The sequence below is a fragment of the Vidua chalybeata genome, chromosome 5 (genome assembly GCF_026979565.1).
Source record: "Vidua chalybeata isolate OUT-0048 chromosome 5, bVidCha1 merged haplotype, whole genome shotgun sequence".
Lineage (NCBI taxonomy): Eukaryota > Metazoa > Chordata > Aves > Passeriformes > Viduidae > Vidua > Vidua chalybeata.
The window spans coordinates 43,900,591-43,927,045 of record NC_071534.1 but is presented as its reverse complement, the minus strand read 5'-3'; the positions used below and the strand labels follow the sequence as shown (position 1 = coordinate 43,927,045).

Here is a 26,455-nt window from a genome sequence, read left to right as displayed (position 1 = left end):
TTGAGAAAGGTTGGAAGAAAACCTCTTGGTATCTAGGTGAATATCCTTAGACTTGTTGCAGTCATACTTCTAAATGCTTTTGAAACTCTTACAGCCTAATATTTGCTATTAGGCAGAGACAGATTGTCTTTAAATCTCTGTTTTGTCTTAGTGCCCCTCTCATTATATTTTATCTCCTAGTGTGTGAGATTTTTCCCTCTGCTCTCACACTTCTTTTTCATTTTACCAGTAGGACTGTGTCTATTCAGTGTGTTCTACCTGTCTCAAGTATGAAGGGAGGATGAGAAAGTTACTTTCTCCCCCAAACCCATTTTTATCTACCTTGCCTTCTGTCTAGGTAAGAGATACTGGGATATCTTTGAAGATTATCAAATACAGAGTCTAATTCCTGGAAGATAAAACAATATTTTGTCTGTCTTGATATCCTCACAGCAGGAATCATTCCAGCTTTTATAGTGATATTGCTAATAAGTTACATCTCTCCTATATCTTGTACAAAAGTGTTTGAGCTTTTTTGAGAGCTTTCCAAAGTAGAGAGGATAGACAAAATTGGCTCGCATTTGTCAGTCTCTGCTGTTTATCAAAGTAACATTATAAAAGCAGATATATCCCAGTGGCATGGGAGGCTGCCTGTACAGCTCCAGGCTCCAGCTGCCTGTCTCTGTATTTGTTCACATATGGTAAGATGTAGCCATCTGGATTAGGAAGCTGTATGTGTGGAAAACAAAATTGTAGATTCTGCAGAAGGATGATAGCACATGCTAGAAAATTACAAATCCTGGATAAGTAGATACTTGTAGTCTTGATGAAAATTGATGTCTCAAATAAATGTAAGCAGACAAGAATTGTGTACAATTGTGTACAGTTCTTGTGGAGTGCTTTTGCAAATGTATCAGGAGGGTGCAAAAAGATGTGCAGAAACCTGTGTAGTCTGCCTGATGAGAAAACCTGTATTAGCATAGAGCACAACATAGTGCTAATTGGAGTAAAGCCATTCTTGGTGGCTGGCTACAACAGAGCAGCTTGTGTTGTATTAATAGAATGACCTCTGCACTTACAGAATGTCTTTATTTTGAGAGAAGACTTTGCTTTAGGTAAAATAGTCACCTCTGATCAAAAATAGGAAGAGATTGTTTAAATTAATATAGCAATTACTTGTGTAATTATATATCATCATATTAAATATCAACTGTTTTTGTTGTATGTGCTAATAGAAAATAGTTAATCAGGATGAGTTACAGTATTAGGTATGAAACAAAACCAGATTTTTCTCATTCTTTGTTTTACAACAACTTTGTACCAAGTGAGAGAACAGTTGAATCTCAATACAGCATGATAAACTTGAGATTTGAGCTCTTCAGTCTTTGTTAATGGAATCTTCTGATATTGATCCTAAGAGTTTAACCTGTCCACGGTTGTTATTAAAGTTGTGTTATGTCACATCAGTTAGGAAACTGATTGTTTTCTTTTTCTGTAGAAACAGATAAAAGGTGCTCAGGATGCTGGGAATTGCATTTTCTTCCCTTCAAACAATTTTTCTTTTGATATTTTCAAATACATCCTTATTGTATCTCATTGTTCTCAGCTACATTTTATCTGTTTTGTCTTCTGTATAAAATTGGTCTTCTACTTGTTTACCTTACCAGCATTTTAACCAATGTACTTGGTGGTTGATTCTGCCTGATTTACTTCCTTCATTTCATTCCTCTAAATGCAGATGAGATTTTTTCTTCCACCTGCATAGTTTCTTGTTGTCTAGTGTGTATTTTTTTTGTCAGTCTGTTGATTTTTGTGATAGCATATCTCTACCTTTTTCCAGCTTGTGCTTTTGTCGAAATACTGGTCTTAATTCTTTCTCATTTCAATGAGGTCCAACAGTGATAAAAAAGGGGAGGGTTTTTATCAGCCTTGCTGCCTGATAAAATAATGGGGTCTGTGAGTGTTGGTGCCTACTGCCAGTGATGTGTGTTGAGATGTTGGAGATGGTTTGACTGACAAAGCAGCATGAGGTATAAGTCTGTGCTCCGCTTCAGTAGCACTTATCAGAGATGTATTGCTTTTTGAACACTGTGTTCAGTTAACAGTTTCAATAACTCGTGCAGGGAAAAGGACAGTGTCACTACTGTATTTGTCAAAATGGAAAAAAAAGCAGCCCGCTTGAAAACCTCATCTGAATTCAGCTTCTGGTATTTTGCTGTTTGTCTAAAAAACTGAGGGTTGCCATCAAGTACCTAAATCTCTGTGAGGTGGGTGGGCTGTGGATGAGCAGGGGAGGGAGTGGGTGCTGTGAGCAGTTCAGGTGCTTCCCAGTTGTGGGCAAGTACAGACAGAAGGAATGGTCCACCCTGGGCAAGGGCTGGGCATGAGCAACCAGTAGTGAAGTGTTTTAAGGCAGAGCACGTGATGCCTTTTCAACATAATGATTTTGTCTTGCCGTAGCTAATTCTGTCCCTCCTGGTACATAAAAACACAGAAATGTTCAAGTACTGTTCTGAGCACAAAGAAAAGAGGATGCTGGGGACAGCTAAGAGCAGATAGAGCATCCTCCTGGTAATGTGGGACGGAGGGCATGGGGTTGGCCTAAGAGCTGTTCATGCACATATAGCCCTGGTGTGCATTTTTAAGGCTCTAGAAAAAGTGAAGTACAAAATAAAGAAAAGTTGAGGCAGTTACTGTGAAAGTGCCAGGAAGGTGCTTCTGATGATGCGTCTGACCATCCAATGCAACAATATGAGGAGTGGTTTCAGAATTAGTAACTCTTTCATGGAGCTAACTGGAGAAGGCAGGGACAATGGATCCTCTCGCTTTTGTCCTTACCAAAACTAGGAGCAGCTAGTTGGTTTAGTCAGCTTTTGATTTATAACCTGTAGCTACATCAGACTAGTTCTGTGTCTTGGTTGTAGAACAAACTTAAGGTGAAGTCTGTTATAAAATGGGACTATATTTTAAGAAGATAATCTGGTTCGTTTGAACCAATGCTAGAGTCAAAATGTCTGAACATAGATGAACATCTCTGAACATCTTATAGTTGAGGAAAGAGCTTCTTTATCAGAATTCACTTTCTTTTACCAAAAGAAAAGTCTTTGTTAGATCGAACTTTTAATTAACTTCTCATCACATGCAACTGAATCTTATTTTTCTTTACAAAGACAGATCACAGGGTACAGACAGTTAAAACATTTAGATTGTACTTGTCTGGTTTACTTAACAGAAAAAAATATACTTATGATGAATATATTTGTATTTTTTGATAACCTCAGTTTCTGTTTTTGTAGGTAGGTGAATGGGTCTTCAGAAGCAGAGTTGCTAAAATTGACAGAAAAGTAAGTATGTGAGTGTTGTTTATATTTTGCAAAAGTGTATATCAGAATTAGTGCTACCTCTGTTTACAGTTAATAAACTCTTTTATGTTGATTCTTAGCATCTGTACTAATCATTAATTTTATATAGCCTCAAAAGTCTATTTCCAGTAAAGTGGTTTTACTTTGTGCAAGTAGGTAACATTATGTATTTCTCCTTCTGAACATGATCTGCTATTACTTTTCCATATTGACTGTTTTTAACACCTAGAGCTACTATTGTAATGGAAGGTTTGAAAAATATAATTCTAGCAGTTACTTATCTACTTTTAGTGTTGTATAGTAGATAATTTGTCACCTTTATAATCATCAGAAAGGTTTGAACTCCTCTGTTTCAACTCTGACAACTAGTCTGTGTTGTCTAGTACAGCATGACTAGAATCTATTAGGATGATGGTTTATTTCCACCTCTCTTTAATGACTAACTCTGCTTCCTTTCCTCTGGAAAGAGGTATTTTTTTGTTCTGCTGGCTCCCAATTTAAAACAGAAAGTATCTGCATGTGAAGAATGTATTATATGCATGTAATCAAAATGTAGGGCTTTGTACCAAGAAATTATGTGCTGCATTTTGATCTATTTCCAGACGATTGAATTGATGAAATAATTCAAATTATTATATTTTTTTAAAAAGTAGAAATTATTTAATAAATAGACATTGAAATACTTTTCTTAAAGTTTCAGTGTTTTTAGAAGAACAGTATTAAAATTGCTGTAAGGTATGTGTGTATGCATTTGTTTGTACATCTAGTATTTGCAATATGCGTATATTTCAATAGAGAAATTTATAGTATCTCTAAGTCCTGTAATTTTACTGATTATACTGAACCAATTTCCAGTTCCATGTTCTTACCCATACTGCAAGTTATTTTTGCTCCAAGTACATTACATACTTTACATATTTTAAACAGCTAATAATAAGAAGTGTACGTACAGGGCTTGTGCATAATACATTGTATTGGAAGAAATCCTGGAACCTTTATTTTTCTGCTCACTGTCCTTTTGTCTATTCATAATGAGTCTGGTTTTCACTAATTGTATTTTCATTGTCTTTAGTGGCATATCGAAGAGATGAAATGTGGTCTGAAGGGCGATATGACTATGAAAGAGTTCCAAGAGAACGTCTCCCTCCAAGGATTCATGGTGATGTAAGTGTGTAATAAGCATTGTATCTGTAGCATTATAACGTTATACTATACCTTTATACAATGACTTGTTCCATAGGGGGTGGATTTATGTACCGGTGTAAGTTCCTAGTATACCCTAAGTTCATTTTTTCCCCTTTCTTTGAAGTCAGCAGTCTGGCACATGCATCTGCACAGAAATAATAGGCTGCCTACTGAATTAAGTATTGGTTTCTTTTTTTTAAATTTTCAAATCTGTTGGAACTGTTTTAGAATATTTGTATTTTGGTAAACTGATTTTTTGGTGTAATTCTTTGAACAGGATTTTTAATGACTTCCGGGGAACAAGAGGCCATACTAATGTTATATTTTTCCATAGTCTTTTTATGTTAATATTTCCTTAAGTAAGTTGAGGTGGTAAAGGAACTTCTTTCATGATTGTTCTTGTCACCAGCACATTTTTTTTAATAGTGGTTAAAGTATAGGAGAAGATATTTTTAACAAGTGTTGAAAGTACTTCTTTGCTGAAGTTGTGCTTTGGAGTCCTGTAAAGGAAACACTTTACAAGAAGAGTGTCAACAGAAATCTACTTTGTAGATACAGAGTCTTTTGTGGTGTGTTACGTATGTATGTATGGTGTGCTTGTAAAAGCAAATGCAGAAGCTGTGCTTACTGTGCTATAGAATAACTTCAGAATGCTTTTAGGAATTCTCTGTTCCAGAGAGTTGGGCAATTTTTTTTTCCCTTGTCTGAAGTCTCCAACAAATGAATAAAACAGGTTGTAGCTTTTTCTTTGGAGGTATTACACCGTAAATAGAATTTTAAGAATACTTTTTGATATTTCTATTTACATCCTGTGTAATGTGCTTTTGGCAAAATAAAAGGTGCCAGTGCTTCTTATCTGACTGCCCTTTTTCTTATGGTAAATGTTGAAATAATACCATAACTGATTTAGTGTCTTCTTGGTTCTCTCTGTTTTGTTTTCAGTTTATCTCTTTGAAGATAGACTCTTTGATTACTCTCTGTAACTAATAACACAGGCTTCTCTATTGAGTAGTTATTAGTGGTTGGCTGCTCTGTGACATTTTTGTTACTGTGACAGGCAAAAGTAACATTTCTGCATTTTCAGCAATCTGGAAATCAGGTTGATTTTCACAGGATGTTTAGCTACCTCCTTCTCCAAAATGCTTATCAAGATAGGACAAGAGGAAAGGCAGAATGTATTTTCAAAGGTGTTTTTTCAGTTGTTTGACTAACACATTGCCAATTTAATTTAACCATTTCATCATTGACATTTCTAAATTCCTGTAATCTTTCAGGCTGTCCAGGGAACAATGTGTGATTAGGCATTATGAAAATTTATAGTCTGAAAGATGTGATGCACTCATTTTGATGCAAATTTTAACTAGATAGTTCAATGCTAGCTTTATATTACATGTATTTGGAACTGGGATTGATGGGAATAGCAGAGTACACTCATCACATTTAATATTACCCATATGTACCAAAACAACATCCCCTGTAACTAGGCAAACCAAGATATGGTGTCTCTCTGCCATACTGAAAGATGGATATGGAGTTCCTTCTCATACAGCTCTGCAGATTCAAGATAGTTGGAAGGTACTTTCTGTCCTTGTAAGCCTGTGCTATTGTATTTGTGTCCACATGTAGAAGTCTGACTAAATTTTGATTAGACAAGTGAAATGGAATTAATTTGTTCAATCTGTTAATATGCTTAGTGTTGCTGATAGGTTAGTATGTTAGAAATGAGATGTGCCAGTGATACAGAATGAAGTATCTTTTTTTGAAGAAAGCAATAGATGTGTCCCCATCTAAACTGGGTGCTAATTGTATATGAAGTACAGATTGTAGTAGAAACAAAGTTACTGTTAAAGAACATGAAATTGCAAGCACTTGAAATAATTGTGTGGGAAGGATACTCATCGAGTTTTCATGTAACTGTTCTTCTGTATGTCAGTATAGTTATGTGGTGGGGTCTTCTGGGTGAGGTTAAAGCATGGAGCAGTTTTATTTAAGCTGCACAGCACATCTTTGTAAGACACCAAACTAAAAAAAAAATTACATGTGGAGGATGTTCGATGAGGTAAGAGTAGATCAAGCATTGTGACTCTGTATGACTGTGTATGTAGTCTCCACTTTGCACCAGTATGGCTGTAGGCTGGCTTTAGATTGCCCTCTAGTCTGTTTGTTGGGCGGTCTCTGAAATCAAAACAAACATTTTTTTACATGACAATATTTAGCAGTTTGTGAATATAGTGTATTTTTCTGCAAAAACTATCAGTGCATTAGATTGTGACTTCTTACTACTAAAAAAAATAGCTTGAATGTCTTTCCCGCCTTCCCGCCTGCCAAATTGCATATGCTAACTCAAGTCATGCATTAGTAGCTTTTGTTTAAGGCCCATTAAAAATGTTTTGCTAAAGGAAGAAGATTTAAAATACAAAATCTTGCATTCATTTGCTTTTTATTTGCGATTGACTTGTATAAAAGTTAGTTCTAGTAAAATGGAATTTATATTTTTGCAGTTGTGCAATTTGTACTTAATAAACAAAGAATTTCTTTAGCTGACAAATGGTATATGACATGTTATTTGAAGGAAATAAATTAATTTTGTGCTCTAGCAAAAAGCTGCCTGAAATGTGCACTAAAAGAAAAAATGAGAGTGTTAAAATTCTGTCACTTGAATCTTCAGATCACCTACTGCATTGTATTCAGTGCATGTTTAGTCAGATTATGAAGCAAGGTCTATCTTAACTACAATCTCTGCAGTGTGGAGGATGTTATGGACATAAGGAAAATTGTTAGTATTTTCAAATGGACTCTTTTTTTTTTTTTTTATAGTCATTACAGGTGTAACTTTCTTTGTTGCATTCTGAAGATAATTTAAAAATCTGAGAAATACATGTAGCTAACCGATGCTCAGAAAGTAGCTAATGCTACTGCTTATAAACTTTCAAAAGACAATTAAACCATGTTTAAATTTTTACCTCTACAATTAAACTTGTAATGTCTAAGGATTGAACATGAGTAGTGTCCAATTCGATTTAATAAGTTATTCCACTGTCAGACTGGCATGATTTTTAACGTTGCTGTTTCCCTGTGCAATTTCCTCTTTTAAGTCCCATATTTAGAAATAACTTGATTCTATTTTTTTAAATTCATTGTGGATTTTCAGCTGTTAAAAGCAGTATGATTTTGTTTGTTTTGTGGTTTAGGGTGATTACCACAGAATAGTAAACATTGTGCCCAAGAAACCACCACTGCTTGAGAGACCTGGGGACGGGAATTACAGTCGCTATGATGATTACGGTCACGCTGAGTACAGAGACTATAACGAGGGTCGTAGTTTTGCCCATGACCGAAGAAGTGGCCCTGCACACCGAGGTGTACATAAGGTGATTCTTCTCACATGTTTATGATGTTTGTTTTCCCATTAAGGCTTGAATACTAGGTAATTAAAATACTGGGAAGGTCATTATTGTTGCCCCCTGCAATCCAGCTGTTTGAAATTCTGTAATTTCAGGGTATTCATGGTAATTTATATTTCGAAGAGGAAAGCGTTCTTTAAGTCCGAGCATATATAAATGCTTTGGAAACTTCCATAGTTTTTAGTGTTTTGTATAGCATTGCAAAGTTGCTCTCTTCAATGTTGACAGAGGAAGAAATAAAAAGTAAATGGATACAGTGAATAAATTGAGAAGATACTAGTTGCAAGGGTTAATATTTTTTTAGCTCATTAAATGCTTTGGTTTTGCAGTAATTAAGTACCATTTGGCAGCTAACTGTACTTGACATCTGACATTGAGATGCATGTCATGCAGTTGTTTTGCATGTATGTTTTGCAGGATGAATCAGGATACAGATGGGCAAGGGATGATCATCCTACAAGACCTGAATACAGGTATTTTTTGTTTCTAGTAGTGCCATGCATAGGCTGTGAATATTTAGGGCATTTTAGTTGGTCACTCATACAGCTGGTAGAGCAGGCCAGTGAAATAACAGGGAAAGGACATATGTTGAAGTAAAAGACAATAGTGGAAAATGGGTTTTAGTTGTATTGTTTGAAATAGAAATTAAAGAAATTATATGACATGAAAGTCTCTAGTTCAATAAGGATAGGAGGCATCATGATAACATCTTCAGGATGGTAACCTGGAAGTGTAAGTACTTTAATGCATCTCTGATCAATCACACTCCTTACATTATTTCAGAGAATTCTTTGTTCTATTATTTGGTTCTGCAGTACATTGGGGCTACAATATAATGATGCCTGTGCCATTTTAAAGGTTGGTGGGGTAGATAATGGGATTATGAAGTTCACCACAGCCTTCTTCTGAGCTCCCTGTTTTCTCAGCTGAACTGATGAGTATATATTTCCATCATATGTAATATTAATTTCTGTGAACCCTTCTTAGTCTGTACCTCAGGTTCCCATTTATGAAATCTAAGTACTAGTAGTAAATCATAGGGCTTTAATACACATATGCCTGCAATGATGTTTGATATGCATTATTTGAGTTAGCAAATAAAGTGCACAGGATAGTGTTACACTCAAAATTTATGGACAAGGATGAAAGTCACCTTAAATATTTAGACAATGGTTAGACAATGGATTGTTAGTTTAGGCGAAATATTAGCAGTCTGATCTAAAAATGTCATCTGATGGCTGTGCTTTTATATGCCACATCCTGCATTTCCACTTCTTGAGATGTCTATTATACCAGCTTGTATTTGTAGGTATTGCATCATGGTGTTAGTCATAATATCATAGAATAACTCCTTGTTACAACATGTATTTAAAACTGTGGTTGTACCATACAAAGATCAACAGAAGTAAACCAAGTTAGCTACAGACACCTGTCCAAGTGGAAAAATTGCTGTTAAACTAGCAGCAAGTTAAAAAAAAGACTGCAAGCAGGTCAGAAAAAGCTCAGACAGGGCAAGCCTCAGTCTTGTGGTGTTGCAAACTCAGTATGAAGCTGTTAGTAGCAATATCCATAGAGGGCCACACAGTTGCAGTAGATATCTATTCTATTGAAAGGGATGATTTAGACATAACACGGGTGGATTATTCTATAACCTCACCATAAAGGAAATCCTTCATACATCATAAGGGTCTGTGTGTAATAGACTTCTTTCAGAATTGTATTTTTGGGGCTAGAAGCAATAATAAAAGGTTTTGAAAAGGAGTGCTTAATAAAAACGTGTGTAAAAGTTTTTCCATCTTTTCCTCTCAATTTAGAAGAATCAGGGTTGTTTAAAGCTGAGGTAAAAACCAAAAAGGCTGAGGAGACTGAGTTAGTGTCAGGCAGTTTATTGTACACAGAACAAGAGTGGCACCCAGTGGTCAAAAAAATTGTCTTAAATGCATCCTGATTTCTTCCTTTCAAAATAAGGTTAAAAAAAGTGAGGTTAAAATGTCAGTTCATTTTGTTGAAGGCTTTATAAGTGTGTTGTGTAGTATATGATAGTCCCATCTGATTATATATTTCAGACTATATAGCTGTTACACAACTGCAGTAATGCTATGGAAGAACTTCATAAAAATCCATGGTTAAAATATATTTGAAATGGAATGAAATCCTACTGATTCATTATATAAATATAGTAAATAATTTTGAAAGTAAAGTCTTGTGATCAGACTGCTAAACATTTGTAGTGTTCCATGTTTGTAATAAACTTAATTATGATTGTTTGCATATTGCCCACTATTGAGCAATGTAGTGGATCTCAAGGAGGAAATCAAAGTACATGGTATATGTTGTCTCCTGTGGTGAAAATGCTAATTACTTTCTATTTCAAAGACGTTTGCTTCACAAAACATGATATTAAAAAGTTATTTTATGCAAAAATACCTTCTCTTTGGATATGCTTAAAGTTAATTTAGGTAAGTTCTTTTGAGTACACATAATTCTTTTTATTTGAGGAAAGAGGAGGAGATTTAAGATGATTTTAATCAGAAGGATTTTTTTAAAAAAATTGCATGGAATGTGACTAAAGCATAGTTAGAAGCTAGATAATCAGGAGACTTGTATGGTTAATGGGTTTTCATAGTTAATACAGTGACTGTAAATTCTTAAAAATAGTAGCTCATTTATTGACAGCTCATTTATTGCTTTGGTTTTTGAAAACATACCTGTCAAAAAGTACTCTCCCATCTCTTACTCTTTGCATTTTTCTTCTCCCTATCTTGAGTGCTGAAAAACATTACTTGAGATTCTCCTGAAGTAGAATGCCACTTATCTGCAATAGCAAATGTCCTTAGGTGAGTCCTGTGTGCAGTTTTGGGCACCACAATATGAGAAAAATATTAATATATTAGAAAGTGTCCAAAGGAGAGTAACAAAGATGATGAAGGGCTTTGAGGAGAAGCATTATGTGGAGCAGCTGAGGTCACTTGTCTGCTCAGCCTGGAGAAGAGGAGACTGAGGGGAGACCTCATTGCAGTTACAACTTCCTTGTGAGGGAAAGAGGAGGGCCAGACACTGATCTCTGCACTGTGGTGACACAACTTGAAGGAATGGCCTGAAGCTGTGTCAGGGTAGGTTTATGTTGGATATCAGGAAAAGGTTTCTCACCCAGAGGGTGCTCGTGCACTGGAACAGGCTCCCCAGGGAAGTGGTCACAGCACCAGCCCAACAGAGTTCAAGAAGTGTTGGACAGTGCTCTCAGACACCATGATGTGACTCTTGGGGATGGTCCTGTGCTGGACCAGGAGCTGGACTCAATGATCCTTGTGGGTCCCTTGCAACTCCTTATGTTCTGTCATTCTGTAATTGTCTTAAACTTTGCTGTTGAAGAAACCAGCAGTTAGGGATTTTTTGTATTTTTTTCCTATTGCTTCTTCAGTGGTATTTTGTTGGGCTTTTTTTAAGCTTCTTGCCTTTTTCTTAAAAATAAGACATCCTTGCTTACTTAGCATTTGTAGACTTGTGGCTTCAGCTATGATGTGTCTAATGGCCAGCAGCAGTTCTCCATGAGTGACAAGAGGATTGTACAGGTTCTAGCACTTGGCTTACTGTCTTTTTTTTTTTTCTTGCCTTCCTCCTTACAGGGTCATGCTCCAGTTTCCAAGCAGCTGTCATTTACATGGTAGACATTATCATGTTTAGTGCTGAGTGGAGCATTTCTCTTCCTTCCACATGCTTTTTGAGAGTTGTTAGCCCTGTTTTATACTATGTTTAGTGAACAGCTGTCATCCTGACCCTGACTTTTTTATGGTGAAGATACATGTTTTATACGTAAAAAATAAAGGAATACAGAGGATGTGCAGGGCATAGATTTCAAAATGAGTTCCCAGCTCTTTCTCTCCTGTAGTCACCTAAGGAATTCTGAACTTTAGGAACTGATATTAATTTTGCTTTTGCTTGATTTGAAGTGCCTTTTGGTTCAAGTGTACTTGGCACATATAAAGAATTGTACATCATAGTTTGGAGGAAATTTTCTGCACACATTAATGCCTTGGTTGCTGATGCTATGAGAATTGTGAGACTTAGCAATTCAAAGGAGGTTGAGATCAATTAAGGCGTGACTTCTTCATACATTTATCTTGTACTGATGTTGATAATTTCTGGAGCTGTGTTAGTGCTTGTCTTCAGCAATATATTAGGCTCATTTATGCAAAGCACTCATGCATGTCAGATTTTTAAAAAAGTTGCAGGGAGCTCTGTTGTTATATGTTGAAGGATTCTAGTTTTGTAGTACTTCCCTATGGGCCTCATAGCATTGGGTTTTGCATCCAAGTTCGTTTTTATAAGGTCAGATGAACTTTTCAGTGTGATGCTTTGGAAGATTGTTAGCTGCTGTTCACTTTAGTCATGCCAAATTTTAATCCTTTTGAGTGCACAGAACATTACTTCATTTTTTTTTTTTTTTTTACCAAGCAAACTGAGTTTACAACATCTGAAATATACGAAACTTGGCAAGTTAAGATGAGCAAGACTCATCTTCAAAGAGAAATTACAAAATGACGCACTTATAAATCCCAGCTACACATGCATTAAATTTGATCCTTAGAGTGATCTGAGGCCCAGATTTTTGTAGAATAAGGGTTGCCATATTTGTAGAATAAGTAAAAAAGTAGACTCCTGAGAAGTGGCTTACATAGGACATTTTTAATATCTCCTCTTCAGCTGTACATATGAATAATTTTTCCTTTGCTAAGGGAGGAAACTTGTTGCTACTATGCGTGTTGTTTTGTTTATTGTGTGTTGGGTTTTTCTCCAATGTTCTAAGTGAAATTAGGAAGTAATTTCAGTAGTACAGTCTTTAATACTAATGCATTTGTCTATCAAAACCAGATCTGCTTATTTCCTGGAGTGCTTAGGAAATACTTGGTAATAAATGAAAATACTGAAGTAATTTTGGTGCTACAAATGAGAGAAAACTGTCTGGCAAAATATAGAAACTTATTTGTAAACAGTTTGATCTGTGAACAATTGCAATTCATTGGTCAGTTCTATATTTTGTTTTGGAAGTATTTTAAATCAATGGTTTATTGTCTTTTCTTTGAAAAAAATATGTGGTTTTCTGAGCATTAAACTTGCAATTGCCACTTTAGGGTGGGAAAGCATAATATATCTTGGTTTTTCTGGATGCATGCACCTTCCCAGTGAGAATGCCTTTACTGTAGGTCATGGAGTAAATTGGTTGCAAAGTGGGGGATAGAAGCCCAGCAATCTTGTCTTTCTGATCTCTGCTTGAACTACCCTTCCATTTAGTGATTGACCCCTTGTAAGTGCACAAAGTGATAACAGGATGTAGTCAGAGTAGAGTTGTGTAGAATTGTGGTCTGAAGATCATACATTGAGAAGAAAATTGTACTTTGGTAAGAATGATTATTTTAAATTAAAACCTTTGATGAGAGAGTCTCCAGATGGAAGTTGAGGGTCACTGACTCTTCTCTCAGTAAAGCAGCATTTAATGTTGAGAGTTCAGATGTGTCATAGTCCAAGGCAGTTATCTTTACATTGTCACTATGCAGTCACCTTTGAATTACAGGGGGCAGATGTTTCTTGGAGTTTTTTTCTCCTCCCTGTGTGTTTTCTTTAATTAATGAAATAGTGAATGTGTTTAAATAGTATAATATATTAAAGCAGTGTATTATGTTGTGGGAGGCCTTTAGGCTTTGGATTTAAAGTTTCTTGTCATGTAAACTGATCTGTGTCTTGCTTATAGAAGATAAACTTAGCCAAAGGGATTTATGAGATGGTGCTATAAATGTACATAAGTCTGCTGTTTTGTTGCAATATTTGACATCTCTTAAGGGGCACCATATAAGAACCTCATTCTTTATTAAAAGACGTGTGGAGGGAAATAAATATGGCAGTCACCCAAAGAAAATAGTTTTGCTTTTGACAGAGATTGATAAGCAGAGTCGTAATTGTACTCATTAGCACATGCCTTTTTCTTTTAATAAATAAATAGAATCTCTGCCAGAACATTGAACCTCTCAGGTATTCACATGGCTGAGTGGCTTGTTTATTCATATACAACATTACAGTTTCCTTATAATAGATCATTGTGGTAGATTCTTTATACCTGTCTACAACTCCAGGCAAGAACTAGTCTGTTGAAATCTTTTGCTCAGAAAACCCATTGTGTTAAGCTGCTAGCTAAATTAGTTTATCTTGGCTTATGATGTTTTGGAGGGTGGAGGGGGAAAATGAGAACCTTTTGGAACAAGATAATAGGTAATATACAACTTAGAAGTTGGTTCTGGTTTACACTAAATATTTAATGACTTCATATTCAGTTCATGTTTTATGCAGCAGTCTTACTGATTCAGTACTTGCTGCGTTTTCTTTAAGAACTATTTTCTGCTCTGCTGGCTGTAGCTCTTTTGTGCTTAGGACAACCAATTTGTTTGCAAACTGAGTATTTGTGTTCCATAATTTGACTGTCATTACTCAGTCAGAGTTAAATATATCTGATTGTATGCCAGCACTTTGGGTTCTGTAGGTCTATAAGTTTTTATTTTGAGTGGATTTTAAGAACTCAGATCTTCTCATGCAGATACCACATAGCATTTTAAAAATGCCCTGTACTGAATACTGAGTATAATCAAGAGCAGTTCAGAGATGTCCACTGGTGCAGGTCAACTGAAAGTAAAGAAGTTGTAATTTGGACAAGTTTGGTTTTATTGTTGTGATGAACCTTTTTTTCTGTTTAAATTGGAACCCAGAGCCTATCTATGTGAACACTGCCTGTTTTCTTCCTAGGAATTTTATGTCAATATGAGTTTCTGCTGCATATGGGCCCTGTGTGCATATATCTAGAATTATTCTGGAAACCTCAATCAAATCAAGACTGCTGTCATTCCACTTCTGAAATGTTTGTCACTTGAGAATGGGGGAAGAGGAGAGATTAGTAGGCAGGGTTTCAACTGTAGAATTTGTTTTGCCCCCATCCTCTAATGTAAAAATATGGGGAGGAGGTAGAAATTGCTCTTACTTTCAACTGGGTTGTTTTTACATGTTTTAGCTAATTGTGTAGCTAAATTGGAAGGTGAATGTTGCTTTCAATGGCTGCTAGTTTTAGTTGCTGAGAGATTAATATTTTAAATTTTTTTTTGTATAAAAATTGATTGTGATGTTTATTGAAGGCTGTTTTATTTCCTTTGCAAAATTTATCTATCCAATGCTAAAAAACAAGTTTGCTTTCAGAAATTGCTTACTGATAGTTTTGTTCCTTTTAGAAGATCTTGCAGAATTCTAATTGGTTATGCAGTTTCCATCTCAGGACGAGAGAAAGGAGTTTAAACTATCAAATTAGCAGAACTTCCTGCTAACTGATTTTTTTTTTCTGCTGAACTTGTAAATAAACAGCCTCATACAATAGAGCTGGCCTGTGATATGAAATGTGGAATGGTTCTAAATCTTGGATTTAACTTCTCTAAAAGCCCTAAGAGAAAATTGGGTGAGCTTGTTGTTGAAAAGCATAATTACAGTAGCTATTTTCAGTCTGATTCTGTGTGTATGGTATTTCTTATACTTTGGTCCTTTTAAATGTTTCGGTTACATTTAAATACAGCTTCTCTGCTGTGATTCTGAGGCATTGAGAAAGGATAAAGACAGATATTTATAAACTTTGCTAAGAACATTTTTATATTCTTAAAAATGTTGTTGAATAAGGAATGGCCAGATAGTAAATTGACTTGTAAATATTTGACAAAATTAGAGCAAGCACACCAAATTTGGTAAAAAAAGCAAACCCGAGAAGTTCTTATCATGTCAATTCTCAGCTGCTGTCATGTTTATTTGACTTGCTTTTGATCCAAAGCTGTGTTACGTTTTAAGGATTTTTGGCTTTTTGTGTGTACAATTGTTTCCCACTGTAGTTTTTGTAAGGTTTTAAATTGTTACATTAAATTGATGTCATCATTATATTTTTTAACAGGGGCTATTTGTGTGCAACACCTGTTTACTACAGGTGTTGATATGTTATGATACACCTCTAAGGAGAAATCCAGTAGTCTCTGCAGATTCAGTTAAATTTTGTATTAACATTGATTCATTGTTTAAAACTAAGTCACATCTTGGAAGATTATTATTTCCTTCTAATAAGTGTTGTTTACATAATGCTAATAAACTGTAAGGGGCTCCTCTGCTTACATTGTATGATAGGATAATGTGCCTAAAGATAAGATTATGTACCTTTACACTGTAAGATCTTGATTAACATATTTCTTAAAGGAAGTCATTGAAAAGCGAGCTCGCCTGGTCCAGTCTTATAGCTAGCACTATAGATGGTATCAAAACTAGCAGGTTAATGGTGGATTGGGAAATAATGAGGCAAACTCCCATGGGTAGCTCTTGATTATTCTGGAAATGTTTCCTAACTACTTCACTGAAAAACAGCTAGCTTCGGAGACAGTGGGGGAGGGAAAGAGAAGGGAGTGTCCCTTCGAGTGCAGACAACTTCTGTTAAGATGGCATCTAACTAAATAATCTCAAAGCCAATGAATTGGACTGATGAATGTAGTCATGTCTTTCTCATGTTGAGGTGTATTGTCACAGAGGATTTTGACATAATTTCACTTAGGAAAGTAAATTCTTCTTCATCACCATAGGTTCCAAGGACTTGTTTGTTATATTTTGAATATACTAAATATTTTAGATTCAATTCCCATTGAGAGAGGGTGGGAATATTAGGATACAGGAGAGGAGAGGAAAAAGTGTAGTGTTACTGGTAATTTAGGCATCCTTTTATTAAACATTTTGCTTCAAAGAGAAAATTTTTGATGTGCCATTTTGTATTTAGGGTGTTATGATCCACATCTCAGGAAAAGTTAATCAATAAAGCAATTCCATGATCTCATGCTATTGGTATTATTTTTAAAAGATTATACTATTTTTGTGTGGTAACAAATTATTCTCAGTGTTAGTCTTGACATTAGTTCATTATATATATTTGTTAGTCTTGACATAGTTCATTATATATATTTGCATAACCTTGAAGTTTCTTTCCTTTGTATATGAAGCTCTGTAGAACTTGTTTATGAGCTGACAATAAATACCTTTGTCTAAGTGAAACTGAATATTGATGTCATTATACACAGCAGGGTTGGGTCAGCTAGTTGTGGGAATGTCTTTCTCTTCTGAAGTCTGACTTTCAACAGTTGCATGTGTTAAATTAAGTCATATCTTCTCATGCTTGAGAGCATGATTCTGAAATTTGGAAGTAAAATGGAAAAAATGTTTCAATGTATTGACTTACAGAATGATAGAATGGTTTGAGTTGGAAGGTACCTTCAAAGGTCATCCAGGCAACCCCCTGCAGTAAGCAGCGACATCTTTGAGTAGATCAGGTTGGTCAGAGCCCCTTCCAGCCTGACCCTGTATGTTTTTCCAAGGATGGGTTATTTGCTCTCTGGGCAACCAGTTCCAGTGTTTCAGCATGCTCATCATAAACTGTCCATCCATGTCTTTCCAGGACTTTGGAGCTGGGTGCAGTGTACCAGCTGGGATCTCATCAGAGTAGAGTAGATGGGCAAACTAATTCATGTTTCAGTTACTAGACTCAGTAGACTGCATTATACAGTTTTTATCTTGTTAGATGCAGTTTTTGAAGCATTTTGTACAAGGATTATCTAAGTGAGGTGAAAGATTACATTAACAGAGGAGACAAGTATAAAGCAGTGAATTACCTTCTTTAAAACCTCTTTTCAGCTACTGTTAATTTATTAATGCTTACTAAAACTTGTGTTTGTTAAACAGCATTCTCTTTTAAAACTTATTTTTGAATTTACGTTTACCAGTCAGTGTTGCTAGATATATATGTCTCTTATTTTTAGGGGAAAAAAAAAAAGGAGTGTTACTTCTTTGAGGCTTATTGAAATCTGTCAAGGAACCTGTTTTATTTATCATAATTAATGAAAAGTCACAAATGCAGTAAAGAGACTGATTTCCCTACAGCAGTTTGTATGTTTCCAGAAAAAGTATGTTTCCACAGCAGTTTCAACTATCTAAGCAGGAGCCATTGTGGTCCTTCCCCTCTCCCTGGTTCTGTTTCAGGTGTTTGTACATTTCACGTAGCAGGTTCTGTGTGCTCGCCCACCACAATGAATTAAATATTTATCTGCCAGTTTTGTTGTCTGAGAGAAAATATCAATGCCAGCTTAGGCACAGAATCGAAATGTGGATCCAAGGAAGGTTGCAGAGTTCAGGATTGCAGCAGCACCAGTTTCAATCTGTATGAGCTGTCATAGTTCTCCAAAGTTAACTGTTATTAAATCACTGAAATAACTGAAGGCAAACAAGAGTTGCAGAAGGATTTTTAATAAGGAATTTACCCAGGCAGCATGGCTTGCCTATGTGTTAAATATGTTCAAGCAAGTGATATTTATAAGATATAGGAAAGGGCCTACAAAAGAGGCAAGAGATATTAATGTTTATTATAGAGACTATAAATTGTAATGAAAGTGAAGGAAAAAAGCAAACTGGAAAATAAAATAGATAAAGCTACATGGCTGAATAATTTATAAGAGGAAATTTCTTAGATTTCTTAAATTTCTGATTTTGAAATCTCTTAAATTTCTGATTTTGAACAAACTATATACCTAACAGGAAGGAATGAGACCACATAAAGAAAAATTCCATTATGTGCAATGGATTTTTTCTTCATATATGTATAATGTCTTCTATATTGAGAAGTCCAGAAGCAAAGGCAGTAGTGTGCTAACTTTACTGCAATTTGCTTTGCAGAAGTCTGTACCACTGTTACAACGCTTTGAGGCATATAAGCAAGTGAAACCTATTTGACCTACTTGCTTCAAATCTCACTTTAATTTAAGAATAAAAGCATAGAGATCTGTGAAGCATTTTTCCCACTTAGAGAAAAATTGAATGTTTTTCTGATTTACAGATCTCATTAAGGGATTTGGAAATAGAAAAAATAGTAAATTAGTAAGGGTATTGTCCACCAGTGTTACTGGCATAAGGTATTACTGCTTACAAACGTGTTCCACAACTTGCTCTTTCCTTTTGCAGCTTTTTATTGATAGTGTTAGAAAGTTAACCCCAATAGCTGATTAAGTCAGCATATCCTAGCACTACTTTTTGCGTTCTTTTGCCAATGAACTAATGGCATTCTGCAGCACACTGATGAAAAGCTTAAGTGCTCTTCCAGCAGCTATTTCATGGTTTGTGTGTTCTTCTATGGAAGAATTTTAAAGATAGCTTTTGGGGAAAGAGTAATAGCTTGCTGAACATAAAATTCACTTATGTCCTTAAAATAAAGTGCAAAAATATTTCTCTCTGGGGCTTAGTGTGTATATAAGACAAATGCTTGTCTACATTAAATTGTTTGGCACAAACTAAGTGTGAAGTAAATTCAAAGCCCTCAAAGAAAAGACACTTTTGAGGGATACCAATGTGCTTTGGTACCTCAGGGAAATGTTTTAAAACTCTTTTCTGTGTGCTGGTCTCTGCCTGAGGCAGGACAGCAGTAAAAGTGCAAGCACATACTTAGGAATCTCTGTTCATTAGAACTTTGTCTAGAAGCTAAAATGTTGACCAGTTTCTCTGATCTGTTAGGGCATTAGGAAGAAAAAACAAAGTATGTAAAATACCATATTGTGCTTCCTGGCTATTTTCCAATTTTTAAGCTTATATTGAGATAGAAGATTTTGGTTGTTTCCATTTTGAATTAAGTCTGTTTAGGAATTGATTTAGTTGCTACTGCATAGAGTCATAAAATTGGAGAGGTTTATGAGCTAGGTCCCTGAGCTAGTTGTCTGAACTACTTTACTCTTCTGGGGTGATAGGCTGCTCCAAGGTAGTTGTAAATGTTGTAGCTATTTATAGAAATTGTAATTTGGTCCATCACTTTAAGCAAATACTCCCTCTGGAACTTAAGACCTATGTTTTGTTTTCTATTTTAGAGAAACTGGGGGGGGGGTCTTACTAAGCCCTTGTTTTTGAAAAGAAGAAAAACCAAGATCACATGCATTTAAATGCAGTTATTTTGTCTAATTTAATCTTAATTTGTCTAAATAACATATTTTGTCTTTATTCTGCGAAGAGTTGTCTAAAGCTGTTTGCTTTGTTTGGTACTTAAATCTGTGTTTTTCTGGACTCTTGTTACTTTGTTTCTCTGTCCTTATCTGTGAATGACCATAATTTCTCCTTGTCAGGTAATAGTTTTAGTTTAAACGTACATTTATTATATAGGCTGATCTTGCAGCAAGTCTAATGGTACATTATCAATGGCAATAAAAAGGAGGAGGGTACTAAGAAGAAAGAGCAATGTAGTGGGATTTCCAGTGACATTGATGTGCATAGCTTTACTATTCAATTAAAGGACATAAAAGCATTTCTCTCTAATGTTGCTGTAATATTCAGATTGTCTTATTTTTTATTATCTGACCTGTTATGGCATCCCATGGTGGTGGCAGGGAGAGAGGAGTTGAGTAGCTTTCATACTGACTGAGGTGGACAAATGGCATCAGTGTGGAGATTTGCTCTTTGCTTATGATAACTTCAGAAGTACTGCATGCAGCATAAAAATCATGAAACATTTACATGTTTTCAATTTTTTTTGTACATTTGGTATTTCTGGGTATCCTTTTCTGCTTGAAACAGTGTTTCACAATGCCTGTTTCCTTTCCTTCCTCTGCCTTCATGCAGTAAGCTGTTCATAAGATTATCCTGACTGGTCCTAAATTATGTTAATTTCATTTAGAGCAAAATGCAGATATCACAAGTGCTCTAGTAACTTGCTTAGTCATAAAATGTTGAAAACCAGTTGTCAATAAGAAATCTTATCATCATTTCAAATGTTCAAATGAAAGCCATTGAAACCAGGTGTAATTTCTTCTATCTGTGGTGGTGTAATTCACTGTATTATTTTAGCTTAGGATAAATCTGCATAAGGATCTTCAGGCAATAACAAGAGATTATAGTGAATCTCCAAAGAAGAGTCTGAGTAAGCTGTTGGTTTGTTGCACAACCGTGTACTTTAGAAAGAAATGGAATGAGTTCTGGGAGAGGGGTGGCTGGAATCTTGCACCACCTACATTTACTTTGAAGATGTTAAAAGTGGAGGTGTTCTTGCCTCTTCTTTTAGAGGCTGGGGGCGTTGTATATTTTATTAAATATTTTCTACATCATCTGATTCATGTTGGTAGCTCTTGCAATGTCCTGAAAAGGCAGGCAAAAGGAATTTTAGTTTAACTTTTCTTCTCTCTCCCCATTGCATCTGTGTTATGAGACAGAAAAAGTATTTTCAGTTAAGGATTCAGTTCAGATCTTGACTGTTTTATAACTTTGCACTGAATCTGGTGTTGCAGAAGCTATTTATAGCTTCTTCAATTTATAAATATAAATTAAAGATATAAAAGTGTGAGAGTTATTTCTAGGTAAAGTTAATAATAAAGCACAAGCCTGTAAATGGAGTGTTTAATCCCTTTGACAATAGCAGTAATCTTTCTTGGATGGAAGGGATCACAAAAACATGTCTGTTGACTTTTTAATCTAGGTTATAGGCAGCACTCACCTGTGAAATACTGGAAGACCCTCCTGTTTCTGTTCCACACAATATGCTGTTTTGTTGCCAGTGTTCAGCTCCGTGTCAAAAATGAGAGTTATGTTCACTCTGGCTGGACCATAATGTAGATTAATGTTCTAGTTGAAAAGTTGAATGTAATGGGATATAGAAGTCCCAGAGAATAGTAGAAGTCCCAGAGAATTGAGCATGAAGTATTGTAGGCTGTTGCCCAGTAGCACAGATTCAACGAGAGTGATCTAAGAGTCCTCTTACCATAAAGCTTTTTCCTTTATTGCATGTGATGTGCTTCATGTACCCAAGTACCTCTCTATTCCTGGGCATTTCACATCCAGGAAGTGATTTCATTTTACCTCTAAGTACTCTTAAGAGATAAACCTGACACTCTGGTTTGTGTTAATCTTTGTTTCACAGAGCTTAAGCTATACCACTGTGCTGTTTCTGATCCATAGGCAACTGAAAATCTCCTCAGTGTTGTATTCCCTTGGTTTTCTGCTGTGCTGGAAGTCATACCATCATCTGTTCTGTAGTTGTGTTTTGTCCTTGAGGAAACTGGAACTGATGGTGAACTGAAATAGCTGTCTGGCTGGAGCTCTTCCCCAGCTGCCCTTGGTGAATGGTATATCACAATATGGCTGTTTTTGAACATTTCAGAAGCTCCTTCAAGACTGTCAACTTCAGTAAGAACTTAATGGTCAAATTTCATCAAAGTTAATAATGATACCGCTTCCTGTTGCAACACTACTGAGAGAACAAAATTGTGCTTTCAGGATTAAGCGTGAATTATGAACAAAAATACAAAGATTTGAGGGATGCTATATAAAAAAGATTAATTCTGTATTTGTTGTTAAGGGCAGTAGCTCTGTTTTAAAGTCTATTTTGCATCTCTATTAAATATTGTCCCTACTCAATAAACCTTTTGAGTATGTGTTGGAATCTGAAGCATGCTTAACTGCTTTGCTGAATTGAGGCCTTCATTACCAAATTGCAGGTGTATGTTAGCTGAAGTATTTAAGGAAAAAAAACTGTAAAACAATGCTTACTTTGTTCTGTTCTGTGTGTTACATTAATGGAAAGCATCAGAAATTCTGTGCTCTTGCTATGCTGTCCCAAACAGATTTAATATAATTAATGGCATGAGTGTTCTGTATGAGATATCGTCTAGTTAAGAATTAACACGCAATGATGAAATAAAAATTCAAAAATTGAAAGTGAGATTCTATTTTAGGGTGCATACTGTTATTGCAGAATGTGGCTTTCAAATGTCTTCCTGTTTAAAAGTGCATTTCAATTACATTTTTAAAAAATTCTTACATGTATATTAGAGTATTTATTTTATGCGTGCAATAGCTGGGGCTCTGAAAACACTACCATAATAAACTGCTCGGTATGCGAGGGTTTAATAACGTGGTCATAAAAGTGTGTTTTACACATAAAAGTGGTGTACTGGTCTGCCAGAAAGCTTGTGCTTTAGAAATAAATAACATTATTTAAAGAGAGCGATTAAGAAGGAAATGCAAGAAAATGTGCTCTAGGTCATTCCTGGTAAAGATTTGATCAATATGTTCTTTAATAAATAAATAACCCCCCACTTGGGTAGAAAAACTAGTTCAGTGCTGAGTTAATCTAGTATTCTTCAAGCCTGAACTTTCACTTCATGTCTGTGGCTACATAAAATGTTCATACATATAATGAAGATGTGCTTGCACTGTGTAAAACACATCAGTGTCACAGGGGTTTTGATTTGTGGTGCTACCTGTGAAGCTTCTGTAGCCCAAGACACCTTTGGCACATGGAAATCCTTTATCTGCCACAAATATGGGCCTGTGCTATGTTGTAGGAATTGTACATCTTTTCTTCTTCTCCACTGATTAGCTAAATTTAGCTATAGCGACATTGTGCTAAATGAGACCACCAGATCTTTGAGAGACATTCCTCTATTTAAAATACTGTATTCTGATGTGAAATAGGAGAAAAGATACATTCTGATTTACTAGAAATGCTATGAAATCTTGAAGATTTCTATGGAGAAGCTGAGAAGTACTTGCTACTCTTACCAATGCATCTTCTGACCAAGGCAAAAGTGGCAAATCTAGATTTGTAGAAAGTTTTGGTGTTTATTGAATTATAATTTTAAATCAGTTGGGTTTGTGACTTTTTACATTAGAGTTCAGAATTAATATTGTGTGTTGTGAGAAACATATTTAGGAGAATATAAGTCTTCGTATTTTCATTCAAGAGTTGACCTTGGGTGGATTCATAGGGGAGAGAATAGATATTCTGCAGATTTCTTCTTGTCTTTGCTGGTTATAAGCTGAAATCTGCCAGTGATATTTTGTGTAGCAAAATATTTTGTGAAATCAAATGAGGAATATAGGCCCTTGAAAATAAGAGAAAAACATAGCTGAAAAATGTCAAATAATGTAAGCAATATTTGCATATTCATTTTTAGCCATTGTAAATTAAGGCTTAATTTCCAGGGTAAGTGTACTGAATCTGAACAAAGTTGTGGGAGTTCTCATTTTGTCAATGTCTTTTTCTTGCATTTTAGCTATATTATCAAGAGATAGAAAGGAATTAGCTTCTAGTAATGAAGTACCTCAATGAAATCTGAAAAAAATAGCTTTTCCTTTTTTTAGTTGTTTTTCATTCCTTGCTTAGAACTCTTAAAAACACTGAAGATTTTGGATGTTTTTGACAGTTAGCCTGTTTGTATTTACCAGGCATGAACTGTTGCCATTGTGCTGTTCCATAAACATTGGAAGGATAAGCAAGTTACTTGTATTTTTCTGTTGTCTTCCAAGGGACGTCAGAGATGGCTTCAGAAGAAAAAGCTTTTATTCTTCTCATTATGCGAGAGATCGATCCCCTCACAAGAGGGACTCTCCTTTCTTCAGGGACTCGCCCGGGAGCCGAAGGGATTCTCCACACAGCAGATCTGGCTCTAGTGTCAGCAGCAGGAGCTACTCTCCTGAAAGAAGTAAAGCCTATCCTTTCCACCAGCATAGCAGAAATATGTCATCTTTACATAAAAGAAATGTTTCTTCTCAGCAAGGTAATGCTGGATTAATGATGGGAACTGGTTAGTGAGGTGAAACTGCAGCTCACTGTATAAACCTTTTCTCCTTACATGCTCTTTTTAAAATGGGAAAAGCTGACATTTTGTACTATGTACTGTCTGCTCTGGTTGTTTTATTGTACTCTCTGTTCCCTTATGTATTTCATGTGGGAGATTGTAGATGTTATTTTGGTATCAGGTCTAGACTGACTGTAGGAGTTTCAGCTGCACAGCTTTTTCTAGTATTTTATATTCTTTTTAACATCAGCTTCTGTTATTTCTTTATGTGCTTCACTGGATTTCCTGACAAGAAACTTTGCTTCATCTACAGCAGATGAAGACATTTCTTCCTGCAACCAGAATAAAACAGGGATTAAAAACAAATGGAGAAATGGAAGTACATACTTCTACTTGTTTCATTGTCTCTAAATTTTACTAGGCTTTGCAAACTGATTGTTTTTTAGTAATTACATTTCAATGTCAAAACCTCTCAGATCATGCTCTCCTCAAAGAAATGTGAAGCATATCTCAGTTGAGTCTGTTCTGACTTTTAAAAGCTTGGCTCTTAATATTTCCCAGAAGTCTAATGAATCATCTGTTTTTAAAATATTTGAGGTTTCATATTTAAATGATTTGGGAAAAAAAAAATTCCTTTTTTTAGTATACTATGATCTTAGCCACTCTGTTTGTACAGCTTATGTAAATTAATCCAATTTGATCGCCCTTTCTAGTGAACTATGCAAACCTACTGTTCATTTTGACAGCTTTTTAAAAATTAATTAGATTTTTTTTCACTGACTGAGAAGGCACATTGTGTTTCCAGAGTGACACTGAATCATTATGTGGCACTTCTTGTCAAAGAAGATCGTAGTTTTGTTAACATTGTTTAAATACTGAGGAATAATTTCACTCCTTGTAGAGTGGAATGGTCTTTCTATTTGAGCATTACAGTGCTTTCAAGATTTTGTAGCAATACTTAGTGAACATAAATTCCTCTAAGTGGAGGAGAGGAAGAAAAAAAATAAGATAGTTAACAAATTTTCTAGAAGTTTTATAGGTGTGCAGATTGTAATTACTAGGGACAGGAAAACAATTTTGTGAGAAACCATGCAAAATTTTAGAAATGTTTCTTTTTTTTTTTTTTTTTTTTTTTTTTTTAATTTGAGCTGACTTTGGTCATATATGTATATACTATATGGTTAGAATTACTCAGACAATAGTGGAGGTAGTGATGTAGAAGCAGATACGTTCACAAACCAGAAAAGATGCTGATCAAGAGAGGAGCTTACATCTAGGTCTATGGTTTTTGATATTCTCTCCTGTTTGCATGGTTAAATACCTTTCCCAATCACCTTTAGATAAGTTTTAAGAGACCTGCTGAGTTGTACAATGGACATTTCTTTTTTCCTTTCCCTGGAAAGGAAAACTATTAAAATGCCTCTCTAGATGACTGAATAAAAACACCTATTTGCAAGGTATAAATGGTTTAAATAATACTTTTCTAATTTTTAATGTGATTTGCCTTAGGTAAGCTCATGGATTGCATATTTAAAAGGAACATCAAGTGGGACATTTCATGTATGTCAGCAGTACATTTAAATGGATTTACAACATGCAAAGTATATACTACTTCATATGGAATTTGCAATATGGCATCTTTCTAAAATATTATAATGCTGTTTGAAATCAGGCTATCTGAATAGGTTTGGCCACATGACTTCCAGTAAAGAAGGAGTATCCCATGCTCTACAGCCTTTCATACATTAGGATAAATACAGAATTTAGACAAAGAAAACTGTGGGGATATGATGAAGCTTGGTAAAGAGAGGGAAAGGGCTAATGGAAAGGGCAAGCATTCATCTGTGCTGGGAGAGCATGGAGAGGAGCAGGA

General features: G+C 35.4%; 1 protein-coding gene across 3 annotated transcripts in view; it reads left to right on the top strand.

Annotated features, from left to right (window-relative positions):
- PPHLN1 (periphilin 1) overlaps positions 1 to 26,455 on the top strand; it is a 64,106-nt gene that overhangs the window by 1,522 nt on the left and 36,129 nt on the right. For all 3 annotated transcript variants that reach the window (XM_053942163.1, XM_053942162.1, XM_053942164.1), the window contains exons 2-6: positions 3,276 to 3,323; positions 4,414 to 4,505; positions 7,718 to 7,897; positions 8,348 to 8,403; positions 24,311 to 24,561. In XM_053942163.1, coding sequence (XP_053798138.1) covers position 3,323; positions 4,414 to 4,505; positions 7,718 to 7,897; positions 8,348 to 8,403; positions 24,311 to 24,561 — 580 coding nt within the window. In that variant the 5' untranslated portion in view covers positions 3,276 to 3,322. The remainder of the gene's footprint in view (positions 1 to 3,275; positions 3,324 to 4,413; positions 4,506 to 7,717; positions 7,898 to 8,347; positions 8,404 to 24,310; positions 24,562 to 26,455) is intronic.